Source organism: Chelonia mydas, chromosome 10 (assembly GCF_015237465.2).
Source record: "Chelonia mydas isolate rCheMyd1 chromosome 10, rCheMyd1.pri.v2, whole genome shotgun sequence".
Classification (NCBI taxonomy): domain Eukaryota; kingdom Metazoa; phylum Chordata; order Testudines; family Cheloniidae; genus Chelonia; species Chelonia mydas.
In genome coordinates, this window is record NC_051250.2 from 58,829,464 (window position 1) to 58,845,529 (window position 16,066).

A 16,066-nucleotide genomic window follows, 5' to 3' on the forward strand; every position below is an offset into this window, starting at 1 on the left:
TACAAAAAGGGAAATAAGGACAATCTGGGGAATTACAGACCAGTCACCTTATCTTCTGAACCTGGGAAGATAATGGAGCAAATAATTAAGAAATCAATTTGCAAACACCTAGAAGATAATGAGGTGATAAGTAACAGTCAGCATGTATTTGTCAAGAACAAATTGTGTCAAACCAACCTGATAGCTTTTTTTGACAGGGTAACAAGCCTTGTAGATGGGGGGGAAGCAGTAGGTATGGTATATCTTGACTTTAGTAAGGCTTTTGATACTGTCCCGCATGACCTTCTCATAAACAAAGTAGGGAAATACAACCTAGATGGAGTTACTATAAGGTGGGTGCATAACTGGTTGGAAAATTGTTCCCAGAGAGTAATCATCAGTGGTTCACAGTCATGCTGGAAGGGCATAGCAAGTGGGGTCCCGCAGGGATCAGTTCTGGGTCTGATTCTGTTCATTATCTTCATCAATGATTTAGATAATCGCATGGAGAGTACACTTATAAAGTTTGCAGATGATACCAAGCTGGGAGGGGTTGCAAGTGCTTTAGAAGACAGGATTAAAAATTCAAAATGAACTGGACAAACTGGAGAAATGGTCTGAAGTAAATAGGATGAAATTCAATAAGGACAAATGCAAAGTATTCCACTTAGGAAGGAACAATCAGTTGCACACATACAAAATGGGAAATGACTGCCTAGGAAGGAGTACTTCGGAAAGGGATCTGGGGGGCATGGTGGATCACAAGCTAAATATGAGTCAACAGTGTAACACTTTGCAAAAAAAGCAAACAGCATTCTGGGATGTATTAGCAGGAGTGTTATAGGCAAGACATGAGAAGTAATTCTTCCTCTGTACTCAGTGCTGATTAGGCCTCAACTGGAGTATTGTGTCCAGTTCTGGGCGCCACATTTCAGGCAAGATGTGAAGAAAGTCCAGAGAAGAGCAACAAAAACGATTAAAGGTCTAGAAAACATGACCTATGGGGGAAGATTGAAAAAAACGGGTTTGTTTAATCTGGAGAAGAGAAGACTCAGAGAGGACATAATAACAGTTTTCAAGTACATAAAAGGTTGTTACAAGGAGGAGGGAGAAAAATTGTTGTTCTTAACCTCTGAGGATAGGACAAGAAGCAATGGGCTTAAATTGCAGCAAGGGAGGTTTAGGTTGGACATTAGGAAAAACTTCCTAACTGTCAGGGTGGTTAAACACTGGAATAAATTGCCTAGGGATGTGGAATCTCCATCATTGGAGATTTTTAAGAGCAGGTTAGACAAACACCTGTCAGGGATGATCTAGATAATACTTAGTCCTGCCTTGAATGCAGGGGACTGGACTAGATGACCTCTTGAGGTCCCTTCCAGTTTTATGAGGGTGAGCCAGGCCCTATCTTCACATTTAAACATTCTAAGGGAGAACGCATGCACACGCTGTCGTGAGGTTCCTTCCCCCTGGATTGGGCTCTTCCGTGCTCGGGCTGAGGCGACTTGTGGGAGAGTCAAGAAGGGTCACATGCCCCCCTCCCCCCTTCCCTCCCCCAGCAGCCAGTCTGAGCGGGGAGAGGAAGGGACAGAGACAGAGCCTCTTCCAGCCCCACTGCCTGGGAGGCTGTCCGGTGCAGCGCAGTGTCCCGGCTGACTGGGAGAGCACTTGGCTGCGGCAGCAGCATCAGGCTGCCCCCCACCCAGTCTTGGCTTCCGGGGATAGCGGCTGAGCGAGCCTGAGCCCCCATCCCCAGCCAGGCTCTCTCGCAGCCAGCCACTGCTGCGCACCCAGCGTAATGGCTGCGAGAGAGCCAGCAGCCTGGCTGGGGAGGAGAGCAGCACCAGCCCGCCCCCTGCCTAGGCACACCTTCTGGGGACAGGAGCCGACTCCTGAGCGTGCTGGGGGAGGGGCCCCCAACTTGCTCAGATGCTATCCCGGACGGCAAGCCTGGGCAGGAGGCAGCCCACTGCTGCCACAGCCAGGCAGTCTCCCGGGCCGTTGCTGCCCTGCACCAGGTAGCATCTGGGAGTCGCTCTGTCACCCAGCTCTGGATGCCAGACAGAGCAGCCGAATGTGCTCAGGGGGAGCTGGCACAGTGGGAGGACAGAACCGCCCTCCCCGGTAACATAGGGCGAGGAGAGCACGGGGCCCGAGGACGAGATACGTAGTGAGGTCACATGTCCTCCCCATCAATTGTCTTGCAGCATAGTTGGACCCCCTGACGCATATCCCTCCTCCTCTTCAGCCCCTCCAAGATATCCACAGTGGTCTGCGGGTTTCTGATAAGGTCTCTGCCAGGGCATGCAGCTCTTTGTAAAAGCAGCAGGTCTGCAGCCCGGAACCAGATCAGGTGTTAGCCTCCCTGCCCTTGTGATATGCCTAACGCAGTTCGTTCACTTTCATGTGACACTGCTGCTAATCCCAGTCATATCCTTTTGCCTGCATCCCCAGCGCAATCTTTTCATAGATGTCCATGTTTCTATGGCTTGTCCATAGCTGTGTCTGCCCAGTCTCTTTTCCTCAGAGGCCCAGGAGAGCCAGTGTCCCTTGTCTGCTTGTAAAGAATCAGGGCCTGCAGCAGAGCTAGTCTCTGGGCAGCCTCATTAGTACAGATGATCTGTAGCAGGCTGCCTACTTAGCCACATCATCTGTTTGGCTACAGAGGCCAGCGGGCTGGTTCTAGCCAGCACTAGAAGCAGCTCGCTGGCTTGTCCATGCTCCTGCTGACCACTCTCTCTGCTCCTTCGTTACATGGTTCCTGCAGCTCCTGCCTTCTACCCAGCCTTGCCTCTGTCCTGCCCCAGCCTTGAACCCTCCCCCCTTTGTCTGCTCCCCTGCTTGCTCCAGTTCCTCCTTCCAGTTTGACCTTTGGCTCTGGCTCCAGACTCTGGCTTGACCCTTGGTTTTGGTATCCATTTCCTGCCTTCCCATTTGACCTTGGACTTTGGCTCCAAACTACAGATGCCTGCTCCGACCACTTGGCCTGATGCCCGCTCTGACCACTATACTAGACTGCCTTTGTCCCAGTTGGTTGACATTACTCCAGGCAGGACCACATCTAGAGTGCATAGCCAGCATGATTGATTGAGCTTTTGACCGCAACACAGAAGAGCTGCTAGGTGTGCTCACCAAGCTGGGCAATCAGGAAAAGCCATTTCAAAAATATGCAGGTGTATACAAGGGGGAGGGTGGCTTCCAGTCTCTATGACCCTGGACAGTGGAAGTCACAATTGTGACCAGAGCAGTCAGCGTCAGGCATTGTGGGACAGCTGCTGGATGACTGTTAGGATCAACATAGGTCAGGCAGCATCTACATTTGCCCTACATTGACAGAGTATGTTGAGCATGGTTCAATGCTATTTGGGACGGTGGTGTTACTGTGTCACCACTTACGCTGGCAGGAGACAAATTTCAGTGTAGACACATGCACAAATAAGTTGTCAGAAGGCAACGTATGTCAGCCTAAGTTTGTAGTGTAGACCAGGCTTTTGAGTAGTCACAAGAATTTTCTTGGACTCCCAGCACCCTGGACTTTTATGTTTCCACCATTCTCTTTCACCTAAATAAAGCAAAAAGCATGAGATGGTCTTGTCCCAAGAGAAACCTGCTAGAGGGGCCAGCAAATCCTGCAAGGCTGAGCTCTCTGAATTTTACTGCAATCATCCCATCACTTTGGGGGAGTGTAGAAGGGGAAATGGAGATCCTCTGGTGAGAGACGTCTCAGTTGTGTGGCGGCAGAGGCTTCCAGATGGATGACTGAATCCTCTAAGCTTCTCTGCTGGCTGCCTCCCCTTGTCGGTATGGCTTGGGTTAAGTCATGCTGACTGACAGCAGCTACAGAGGAGCTCACTGGGGGTTAATGCTTTTGGTACTCCTTTCTCCCTTTGTATCTCCCAGGGCAGATTACTGGATCTGGGTACCCTCCACTCATGGAAATGGAGGTCATTATCTACCAATCCTGTATACTCTCTGATCTCATAATGATAATGATGAAAAACATGAATATCAGATATTTGTTCAGTAATACGTGGGACCTTGACTGTCGTAGGGCTGCTTTACATGTTTCCTCTCAGTTCTATGGACTGATCACCTGCCTGCATTCTCCCCCATGTGTAAGGTGCTGGTCCTCCCCCCTAGACCAGGAAGAACTTTTTACAGACACCATTTTGTTCTCCATACTTCTAACTTACGCAAAATAACAGACACAAAAACAGTTCCTCAACCCACTCTGTGCTGCAGCTCCCAGAGGCCTGCCTCCTCTCATATCTCCTGTTACTCCCTCTCTGCTGAGCTCTCTCAGCCCTTTTCAGGGCTCACTTGATCCCTTCCCATTTGGGTCTCATAAATTCAACAGATCTGAGTGGCCCAGGCCTCCTGGTCCTTAAAGGAGCAGGCCACCTTGTTATATTGACAGTGAAAATATGGTTTGCTTGTATCCCAACACCTCTTCAATCATCCACATTAGTCATGATTTCAGAAGGGAGCCTTTGGTTGGCATATTGATATACAGAAAATCACTGCTATTTAGTGCCATTGTTATTCTTGCTGTAGCAGGTGGTACTGGGAATGAAACTCCAGTTTCTGGAGTGCTGTAGCATCTGTAAGTTAGTTTCTCTAATCTATAGAATCATTGTGCTTTCTCTGTGTATTTTCAACTAGAAAGCTTTTTGTTACATTCATAAAAGCTGAATTTTGCTAGCCTACATGTGCTTTGTGCTGTTTAGTTAGAATACCAGGCACTGTGGTTTGTGAAAAGGTTCTGTATAAGTACATACAGATTTCGACATTATGATTTAAGAACTTACTGTGTGGGTGTGGTTCCAAAACAGCTTCCATTATTTCCTGCTTTAACATGCTTCTTATTTTCCAGAACATTCACATTTTAGATTGAAATGATCCATTCTTGTTCTCTTGTTCTTGTTCAAGGTCACATTTTTGCGGGGAGAGGAATGGATGTTAGAGCAAAATTCCTTCTGCTGTTTTCTGAGTATTGGAGGAATGGGGAAAAGATACAACCATGCTGCAATCAGTATAGCTTATTTCCCTAAATGTACAGGAATATTCTATACAGATATAAGCATCGTTGAACCAGTATCACTAGGTCACATTATGGGATTGCACTGCTATCTTTTTCTAAACCAATAATTGTTACAGTACAAAAACTCTATGTAGACCAGCCCTGGATTAACAGGGGCCTGCCAAACCCATACAACCAGTTTTAAACTTATAGAAGTGTGTCCACACAGGGGTTTGCACCAGTTTAACTAAACTGGCTTAATTAAACCAGGGCAAGTTTGTGTGAAGACAAACTCCTACAGGGCTCTGTGGCTAATTAGCTATTCCCCATTAGCGCTAATATCCCAGATGAGTTTATTAAATTAAGTTCTAACCTTTTTGGAGTTTTCACATGCAGGGTCTTCCACTCTCTTGACATATAAGCAAAATCTCTCACCCTCTGTTTTTCGACTATTCATACATGGCCTCACACCTTGTTACACCCAAGCAATTTTAACCCATGTATTGACCAGTCAGATTTCTTCTTTTATCCAAGCCATGTCTTAAATATATGTAATGAAACATGTTGAAATAATAACCAAATTGTACAGCAAATCCTAACCATTCTCCAGATAATGTCACTGTGTATTAAATCTCCACATGACTCGCCTTTGAACCTGAAAGAGTACAAGACAGAAACGACAGTATTAACAGCTCTGTTTATGCATTTTTAATGTATTCAGTTCATTGTGGATAGATTCATTAATGTTAAATGTGGTTCTAAATATGGATGGGTCTGAGGGTTTTTTGTTTTTTTGTTTTGAAGCCTTTGATGGAAGTCTAATGTGTAGGATGGCCTTTTGCATTAATACGAGTTTCATTCACATTTTCTTTCCCTGTCTTTCAGGAGCTATTGTGACAATCTTGGCTACCATCCTTTAAGTGCTGCTGACTTTGGAAAGATCATGAAAAATGTCTTTCCAAATATGAAGGCCCGCCGTCTGGGCACAAGAGGCAAATCAAAATATCCTTTGCTAGAATGCTTTTCAGTAATCTCTTCTGTGCTTGCTTGAAGAACATCTGTTGTTGTAGCTCAACTACCAGCTAAATTTAGAAGTAAAATTAAATCAAGAAATGAAAACAATTTCCCCAAAGTGCTTTGTAGAATACTTGGAAATTTGTTAATCTTCTGTTGTTAAGATGTAAGACGAGTCTTCAGAAATTTTGTGTCTGTTTGAGTTCATCTGATTCTAAATGTTTAGTTGTTCCTGTAGTTATTTACCTTGAAAAATAAAAAGAAGGGTCTTAGATAAAACAACGTGCATTAGATCCATGCAATACCCTTTATGCTGTAATAACACAAGTAAGGAGAATTATGATCTTAACTTCCTTGTCCTGTACCAGATCAGTAATGTGAGAAATTAAGATGAAGCCATTGATGCCTCTTAAGCCATATTAAATTGTTGTTTAAAATTGCCACCTCTCACCCCAAAGAAGTGCTCAGGCTACAGAGCACTGTTTTTCTGGTAGGGGGAAAGAAAGGTTAATTGTTGCTTAAAAGAGGAGAGGAATGAACTGGATGTCAGTGAGGAAGGCGTTCCACATGCAAGAATCCACGAAAGCAATAACACAATTAACTGGTGACCTAAGATGTAACTTGGGATACCTGAAAGGATGATGTCAGAGCACAAATAGGTATCTCTACTATAGACAGGGCTATGCACAGGTAAAGGCATTAAAAAAGCCAATAGGCCCAACCTTATGTCATCCCATCACTTAATAGGCAGCCAATGTGAAGAACTCAGGTCAAGCATAATATGAAAAAGTTTGCTCTAGCCAGTGAGGAAACGTGCTGCATTATCATCATGAGCAAGCAGTGAAAAAGCCCTGCCAGGAAGGAATTGCAGTATTAAACCTAAAGGCCATGAGGACGTGTGTTGGTGTTCTGAGTTTGTCTCACATAAGTAAAGGAGCAGCATGTATAGGTTGTGTAACTGAAACACCTCTATTCCATCTCTAACAAGGTAAGGTGTTCCTGGAAAAACTGGTTGAAAACTACATCAAGTTACTTAATCTTGCACATTACCTCTGAACAAGTCCACTCAGTAAGCAGAGACATGAAGGCAGTGAGAACTTGTATCTGTCAGGAAGAATTTTGTCTTCCTAAAGCTGAGGATCAGTCTGTGTATTATGTATCTTTACATATGATGAAAGATGTGCTGGTCACCTCAAATAAAGAGGGGGTGGCTCTGATGCATCCAGCTGGCAAAATCAGCCAATCATTCTTCCACATCTAAGATTGAGCATTCAGACTCCAGGGGGCAATAGATATGTAACTGTATAATTTGCATGCCCATGTCTTTAGAAATGAGATCATGAGAAGGCCTCATAAATGTTGAGGCACATGGGAGATAGATCTCTGGGAGGGTATCACATTTCACATTCCTCACTGGTGATCTACAGTTTTCTGTCACCACAGATTGACTCTTGTCCTCTAAGGTCTGTACGACTTGAAACACTGGATGGTACTGCCATATTGTCTGTGTATGCAAGGCATGTGTTGCATACAGGACAATTCTATCCAGCCCCTGAACACTCATTTAAACACACATTTTAATTTTTAATGGTGAGAGTAATTAACCATTGGAACAATTTACTAAGGGTCATGGTGGATTCTCCATCACTGACAATTTTTAAGTCAAGTTTGTATGTTTTTCTACAAGATCTGCTCTAGGAATTATTTTGCAGAAGGTTGAGGGCCTGTGCTATACAGCAGGTCAGAGTAGATCAGTGGTTTTCAAACTTTTTTTCTGGGGACCCAGTTGAAGAAAATTGTTGATGCCTGTCACCCAACGGAGCTGGGGATGAGGGGTTTGGGGTATGGGAGGGTCTCAGGGCTGGGGCAGAGGGTTGGGCTGTGGGGGTGAGGACTGAGGGGTGGGGCCAGGAATGAGGGGTTCTGGGTATGGGAGGGTGTCTGGGCTGGGGCAAGGGGTTGGGGTGTAGGAGGGGGTCAGGGCTCTGGGGTGGGGCCTGGGATGAGGGGTTTGGGGTGCAGGAAGGGGTTCTGGTTGGGGGCGGTCAGGGCTGGGGCAGGGGATTGGGGTGCAGGAGGAGGTCAGGGCTCTGGGCTGGGGGTGCAGGCTCTGCGGTGGGGGCAGGGATGAGGGGCTTGAGGTGCAGGAAGGGGTTCCAGGTGTGGGGGGGCTAAGGGCTGGAGCAGGAGGTTGGGGTGCGGACTTCCCTCCGGCAGCCAGGGTGCAGAGCAGGCTTCCCGCCAGTCCTGGGACCGTGGACCACACTGCTCCCCGGAAGTGGCCAGCAGCAGGTCCGGCTCCTAGGCGGTGGTGTGCAAGCAGCTCCACACGGTTCTCACCCGCAGACACCGCCCCCACCCCCCAGGCTCCCATTGGCCTGGAATCAGGGCGGGAGCAGCGTTCTGAGCCCTGTGGCCCCCCTGCCTAGAAGCCAGACCCACTGCTGGCTGCTTCCGGGGCACACGCGGTGTTGCGACAGGTAGGTACTAGCCTGCCTTAGCTGGGCAGCACCGCTGATGGGACTTTTAACGACCCGGTTGACAGTGCTGACCTGAGCCGCTAGGATCCCTGAGTGCTGAGCAAGGCGACCCAGTGCCTTACATGCTGCAACCCAGTACTGGGACGTGACCCAAACTTTGAAAAACACTGGACTAGATTACCACACTGGACCCTTCTGGCCTTGGAATCTGTTTAAGGAAAGACTTCAGTGCTTAGTTGGTAGCAGTTAACTATATATGCCCTCTAGTTTAGAGAGTCAGTGCTTCATGTAATAGGAAATCGGAAAATTACGAATAAAAAAAATCGTTCTCTTATCAAGTCAGGATGATTAAAATATGGCCTTATCTTGTAAAGGGGTGTTAATCTACCAGAGAGAGGCATAAAAAGAACCAATGGCTGGAAGTCAAAACCAGGCAAATTCAAATTAGAAATAAGACACACATTTTTAACAAGGAGGGTAATGATTAACCATTGGGACCACCTATCCAGGGAAGTGGTGAATTCTGCATCTCTTGAGGTCTTGAAATTCAGATTGGATACCTTACTGGGTACCCAAACACAAGTACTTGGGCTCAATACAGGAGTAACTGGCTGAAATTGTTTGGCCTGTGTGATGCAGGAGGTCAAACTACATGATCTAATGATCCTCTTTGGCCTTTAAATCCATGAAACGTACCAAGGGCCTGCAAATGACACCATTTAGGCAGACTGCTGTGCTCACATGGAACCCCACTGACTTCATTTGGACTCCAGGGGGGTACAAGACTCTACCCATGCGGATGACAGTGCAGGACTGGGGTCCATCATTTACGCTGTTTTGATTACTGGCTTAATGTAAAGGATTTTTTAATGTAATGCCAACAAGTGTGGGGCCTTTTGCTTATAAAGTCCATATTTGGAAAGCAGAAGAGTGTTTGAAAACATTTGTCATTTTGTTACAAACCAAGGAGCAGAGAATATTTAAACCTTAATTTATGATCACATATTGCTACAGTGGACTGAGGAAGAAAGCTTTTGTGCATATGCCAACACTGCCCAACCTTGGCTTCCATAAAACTGGAGATGGGGTACAGTATCTACATATGTATTTGTACAAACTAACTTTTACCATATTTTCTTTTAATATTTAACATTATTGAAACAAAAAACATTTCATAAGAAGTATACAGCTAAAGAGCTGTGCAGTTTAAAAATATATATATATAAGATTTTTTTTTTTACAAAACTCTCATATCCCAAAACAAGCCTAGCTGGATTTGCTTTAAACTTAAGTAACAATTGGAATGCTATTAATAAAAATGATGATCTGATTTAGCAGCTCTTCACAGTGTCACCACCTACAAATTATTATTTGTTAAATTCATAATTCTCTGTGTATTTTTGCTATAAAAAACCCAAACGATCAGTGTTAGAAAGGGAGCAGGAGTCACAATGACGTAAACATCTTCCAGATAACAGGTGGCATGCTAAATTGGTAGGCTCAGAAGAAAACTAGCAAAACATTAAAAATGCTTTGCTAATTTTAGTTTGGCTTTTCATGCCAGGGGCATTGGATTGTGGGTAGTGAAAGCACTGGAATTACTCATGCAGTATTCTTCCAGAACGGCAATAGTAACGTAACATCATGTCTCTGCTTGTGCACAAGTGGTAGGAAAATATTGATGTGTTTCATCTTGGATAATACTGATCTAGATGTAGAATGTATAGATTTTTTTTAATTAAGTAAATGCGTACCATTGCTGTATCATCATTTGCTCTAGGGTTCTCATTGCTTTTTAATAACTGAGCTTTGCTTTTTCTTTGCATTAGTTGGAAGGGTCAGATCCATCAGGGCAACTACAAAGTGCTGATGAGGAAGTTGTGTCAGCCGCCTGTCGACTTGTGTGCGAATGGGCCCAGAAAGTCCTAAGCCAGCCATTTGATTCAGTCTTGGATTTAGCTCGTTTCCTTGTCAAAAGTCACTACATCGGCACCAAATCAATGGCAGCTTTAACTGTAATGGCAGGAGCGCCAGCAGGTAATGGGTTAACTCTTATTTCTGAACCTCTGGGATGGGTGATCTCTTATTTTAGAAGAAAATTAATGCATTTTGTGTAATGATGACTTTTTAAATTTAAATAGGGAGAACTGGGGAGACTGGGTGATCCAGAAGGACTAGCAGTTGGATACAGAATTTGCCATCTCTGTCACACGTTGGAATGTGGCCCAGTTGAGGAGTGACTGAAAGATACGTTAGTCTGATGATCATTAGGTGAAATGAGTTAGTAGTGTGAGTCCAGTCCGTAACGAGTAAGCATCCACTTCACTAACACCCTGGTTCCAGAAAGCCCCCATACCTTATGCATGTCCTGAATAGGGATGGATTTAAACAAATATTAAAGTGCTTTGACTGAATCAGAGTCTAAATTGCTGACTTGGTTGGTTCCCTTGTTGGCTGGCTGAGCATGGAGGCCTAGGGATTGAAGTTGCAAAGCCCTGCAGTGGACTTGGAGGGCTGGAAAGGGGAAGCTTGAATTGCTATTGCCTGTGTTGTGCCTCTTCTGTGACTTTAGTTTCCCAGGCTGTTACAATGGCTCCTTTCACCAGTGCTATAAGAGGAGAAAGTTACTATGACTATTTTTGCTGCAGTTGAGATTTTTATGTTTGTTAGTTGTAAGGAAAGGGAGTGGAGATGTTGAGTAAAATATTGTCACATCTGGTTGGAGCAGTTTTCTGCCTGGGAAGAGAGAGAAGCCTTTACATAAACTATGGTTTACATTCACTGGGATTATTTCATGGGGACTGTGGAACCCCGATTGCTGCTCCAAAAGAACTACTACTCTGAAATCCAGTAAGCATCTGAACAGTAGAGAAAGGAGGTGAAGGGAGGAATATTTGGCTACATTAATGTTAATTGTGACAGTACACATGGTACAATCTGGAGTGATGGACAGCTTTCCCCCTCAATTCTTCGACCTGGGGTGCCTTTTAGACTGGTTCACTGTGAGAGCAACCACTCCTGGTTTGCCCGCACGCAGCCTCCAGCATGTAAATTGCTCATATACTGTATGAGTGTTCTAGCCAGCCACTCCTGAATTATATTACAGAGCAACACCAGCAAATTCCCAGTCCCAGACTTGTCCCCAAAAATGTGCATCTTGTATTGCCCAGTACCCTCCTTAACAATGCAAGCTCATAGAAAGTCCATCATTTTATTAATAGAAAATGATAGGCACAAATCTTCTCATCTCAAAGAGAGTTCCCCAATAGGGTTGCCAACTTTCTAATTGCTGACAACCGGACCCCCCCCAGCCCTGCCATCTGCTTCACCTCTTCCCCCAAGGCCCCACCCTTGCTCTGCCTCTTCCCTTGAGGCCCCGCCCCCCATTGCTTGCTGCTCTTCACCCTCCCCCTTCTTTGTAGCTGGATCATCTTCACCTCCCTCCCTGCCCCCCCTTCCCCCCCCCCCCGAGCTGGGCTCCTTCTGCTCTGGAGCTGCAGCCTGATGCGGGGCCTGCCTGCCTGCCTGCCCACAAGATGCAGGTAGGAGGTGGCCCCAGCTGAGCAGCGGCTAGCATGTGTTGATGACCCGCGCATCCTTCCTTCTCCGCCCACAATAACTGGACTTTTAGTGTCCAGTCAGTACATCTGACCACACACTGCCAGGTCCCCTTTTCAATCAACTGGACACCTGGCAACCTTATTCCCCAAACACTTCAATCCAAACACACTGGCTTAGATAAAACAATAAAACAAATTTATTAACTACAGAAAAACAGATTTTAAGTGTTTACAAGTAATGAGGCATAAAAATCAGAATTTGGTTACAAGAAAATAAGAGGTTAAACGCAACTAATATCTAACTTAACAAGCTAAAGTTAATTTCAAGTAAAATGTCTCTCTCACCACATGATTTTGCACTTTTACTGGCTGGATGCCTTTCAGCCAGAAACTCTCCCCCAATCCAATGCTCCTTTCCTTCTCTTTCAGGCATTGTAGATGTTGTGGGCAGCAAGAAAGGGAGGAGAGATAATCTGAGGAATTTGGTCCCCTTTTTTTATAACAATTCTCTTAATTGAGAATTATCTTCTGCTGGGGTTCAGGTGACAGAGAGTCTGTGGGACGGGAACTTCCAGCTGTTTCTTTGCCAACATGTAAATTTCTCTCTCACAGCCTTCTTGCGAAGAATGGCTGCTTAACCAGGTGATAGTCCATTTGATTATGCTGACGCCTGGCTAGCCTTTTGTCTCTGGAGAATTAGTTTGAAGCGGTTTCCCTAGACTTGGAACATGTATTATACAGTAGAATTTTTTAACTTTACATGCAATGTAGGAAAATATTTTACCAGGACAACGTTCAGCAGATTATGTTTTCAAATGATACCTCACATAGCATACTTTGTACAAAATTCATCATAGTCTTGTAAAAAGGGTGAACATAAGGATACAGATGTCACAAGCATCTGAACAGTAAAGGAGATGAAGTGAGGAATATTTGGCTACATTAATTGTTACTAAAAGAATTCAGGGTGGCCTCTCTCAAATACATTTCCCCAGTCTCCAGAAACTGGTTATGAATTCACAATCTCATGGAGAGAGGGGGTAAATCCCCTGATTGAGGCATTTTACAGTCAGGATATAGCACTCTAGTTCAGCGTGGCCATTCAAGTTGGCATCCACTTCACAGGTGTTTGCAGAGTTTGTATGTAGAATTAAAGAACGTCTGTTCCCTTTCTGTACAGGAGAATTTCCTGAATACAGGTGGCTCTTTGAAAGCAACATATAGGGAGAATGCATATCAAATCGATTATGGATTTTTTAAAAGGATTTTTCAATTTAAACTAAATACATTTTTCCTTTAAAATGTAAAATGTTAAAAGTTGCATATGAAATCATGATAATCTGTGTTAAGCCTACATTTACTATTATATATTAAAATAATTTAAATAAATAAAAAGTTGCATCAGTGAATCTTCCTCAGATGAATTAAAGGGTGCTGCTTTTTTTATTTTATACAGAATCGGGGGGAAAACATGTTTATTGAGGTCAACGCAAGCTTTATAAATAGGTTACAATGTCATGCATTGCATTAAGTATCTGTTATTTTCAGTCTTACAGTGGAGCAAATGTTACTTACATTTTTCCAAATGTAAGTATTTTCAGTTTCTGTTGTATAAAAAAGCTTTTGACTTAATTACTTTTGATTTCATTTAAATAGTAGGTGCACAGAGAATATTTTCTTCATTTGGTCTAGTTCATTCAAATTTGAGAAACCAATTGGGAGTTGAAAAAGTTGTGTTCCACTTTCAGATTATGACTAAAAACCAGAATGAAATCTACTAATTCTAAAAACTTGAAGGAAATGGGGCTAAATTTTCAAAGTTAGTTAGGCCATAGACACCCATCTGTATCTTTAGGCACCTAAATACTTTTAAAAATCTGACCCCTGGTGACCAGAAACAATTCATTAACTCGACAGTTAATATTTCCTTTGTTTAATAAATCAGTTAGTTTTAAATGCAAAACATGTTTTGATGAACTTAACTTTTTTTCTTATGTATCCAGCACTTAAGGTAATATAATTTTACTAATAAATACCATTTAAAAATGCTGGTTTTGTACATTTTTCATTGAATTCCAGCTTCCATCCAAATGCAGTTTAAAACCAATTCTGAGTATAAAGTTATTATCTAGTAAATAAGAAATGCTTAATTAGAATCATAGAATATCAGAGTTGGAAGGGACCTCTGGAGGTCATCTAGTCCAGCCCCCTGCCCAGAGCAGGACCAATCCCAACTAAATCATCCCAGCCAGGGCTATGTCAAGCCTGGCCTTAAAAACTTCTAAGGAAGGGGATTCCACCACCTCCCTAGGTAACGCATTCCAGTGTTTCACCACCCTCCTAGTGAAAAAGTTTTTCCTAATATCCAACCTAAATCTCCCCCACTGCAACTTGAGACCATTACTCCTTGTCCTGTCATCTGCTATCACTGAGAATAGTCTAGATCCATCCTCTTTGGATCCACCTTTCAGGTAGTTAAAAGCAGCTATAAAATCCCCCCTCGTTCTTCTCTTCCATAGACTAAATAATCCCAGTTCCCTCAGCCTCTCCTCATAAGTCATGTGTTCCAGAACGTAATCATTTTTGTTGCCCTTCCAATTTCTCCACATCCTTCTTGTAGTGTGGGGCCCAAAACTGGACACAGTACTCCAGATGAGGCCTCACCAATGTTGAATAGAGGGGAACGATCACATCCCTCGATCTGCTGGCAATGCCCCTACTTATACACCCCAAAATGCCATTGGCCTTCTTGGCGACAAGGGCACACTGTTGACTCATATCCAGCTTCTCGTCCACTGTCACCCCTAGGTCCTTTTCTGCAGAACTGCTGCCTAGCCATTCGGTCCCTAGTCTGTAGCGGTGCATTGGATTCTTCCGTCCTAAGTGCAGGACTCTGCACTTGTCCTTGTTGAACCTCATCAGATTTCTTTTGGCCCAATCCTCTGATTTGTCTAGGTCACTCTGTATCCTATCCCTACCCTCCAGCGTATCTACCACTCCTCCCAGTTTAGTGTCATCCGCAAACTTGCTGAGGGTGCAATCCACACCATCCTCCAGATCATTAATGAAGATATTGAACAAAACCGGCCCCAGGACCGACCCTTGGGGCACTCCGCTAGATACCAGCTGCCAACTAGACATGGAGCCATTGATCACTACCCGTTGAGCCCGACAATCTAGCCAACTTTCTACCCACCTTGTAGTGCATCCATCCAGCCCATACTTCTTTAACTTGCTGACAAGAATACTGTGGGAGACCGTGTCAAAAGCTTTGCTAAAGTCGAGGAATAACACGTCCACTGCTTTCCCTTCATCCACAGAACCAGTTATCTCATCATAGAAGGCAATTAGATTAGTCAGGCATGACTTTCCCTTGGTGAATCCATGCTGACTGTTCCTGATCACTTTCCTCTCCTCTAAGTGCTTCAGAATTGATTCCTTGAGGACATGCTCCATGATTTTTCCAGGGACTGAGGTGAGGCTGACCGGCCTGTAGTTCCCAGGATCCTCCTTCTTCCCTTTTTTAAAGATTGGCACTACATTAGCCTTTTTCCAGTCTTCCGGGACTTCCCCCGATTGCCATGAGTTTTCAAAGATAATGGCCAATGCCTCTGCAATCACATCCGCCAATTCCTTTAGCACTCTCGGATGCAACGCATCCGGCCCCATGGACTTGTGCACGTCCAGTTTTTCTAAATAGTCCCGAACCACTTCTTCCTTCACAGAGGGCTGGCCACCTCCTCCCCATGCTGTGCTGCCCAGTGCAGCAGTCTGGGAGCTGACCTTGTTCGTGAAGACAGAGGCAAAAAAAGCATTGAGTACATTAGCTTTTTCCACATCCTCTGTCACTAGGTTGCTTCCCTCATTCAGTAAGGGGCCCACACTTTCCTTGGCTTTCTTCTTGTTGCCAACATACCTGAAGAAACCCTTCTTGTTACTCTTAACATCCCTCGCTAGCTGCAACTCCAGGTGTGATTTAGCCTTCCTGATTTCATTCATACATGCCCGAGCAA

The 16,066-nt window shown here is 44.5% G+C and overlaps 1 protein-coding gene across 1 annotated transcript in view; it reads left to right on the forward strand.

The window, feature by feature from the left end:
- The window catches only part of RFX7 (regulatory factor X7), a 119,017-nt gene that overhangs the window by 84,166 nt on the left and 18,785 nt on the right, over positions 1-16,066 (forward strand). The window contains exons 5-7 of the mRNA XM_027818797.3: positions 5,885-6,001; positions 9,496-9,580; positions 10,323-10,530. Of these exons, the coding sequence (XP_027674598.2) occupies positions 5,885-6,001; positions 9,496-9,580; positions 10,323-10,530 (410 nt within the window). The remainder of the gene's footprint in view (positions 1-5,884; positions 6,002-9,495; positions 9,581-10,322; positions 10,531-16,066) is intronic.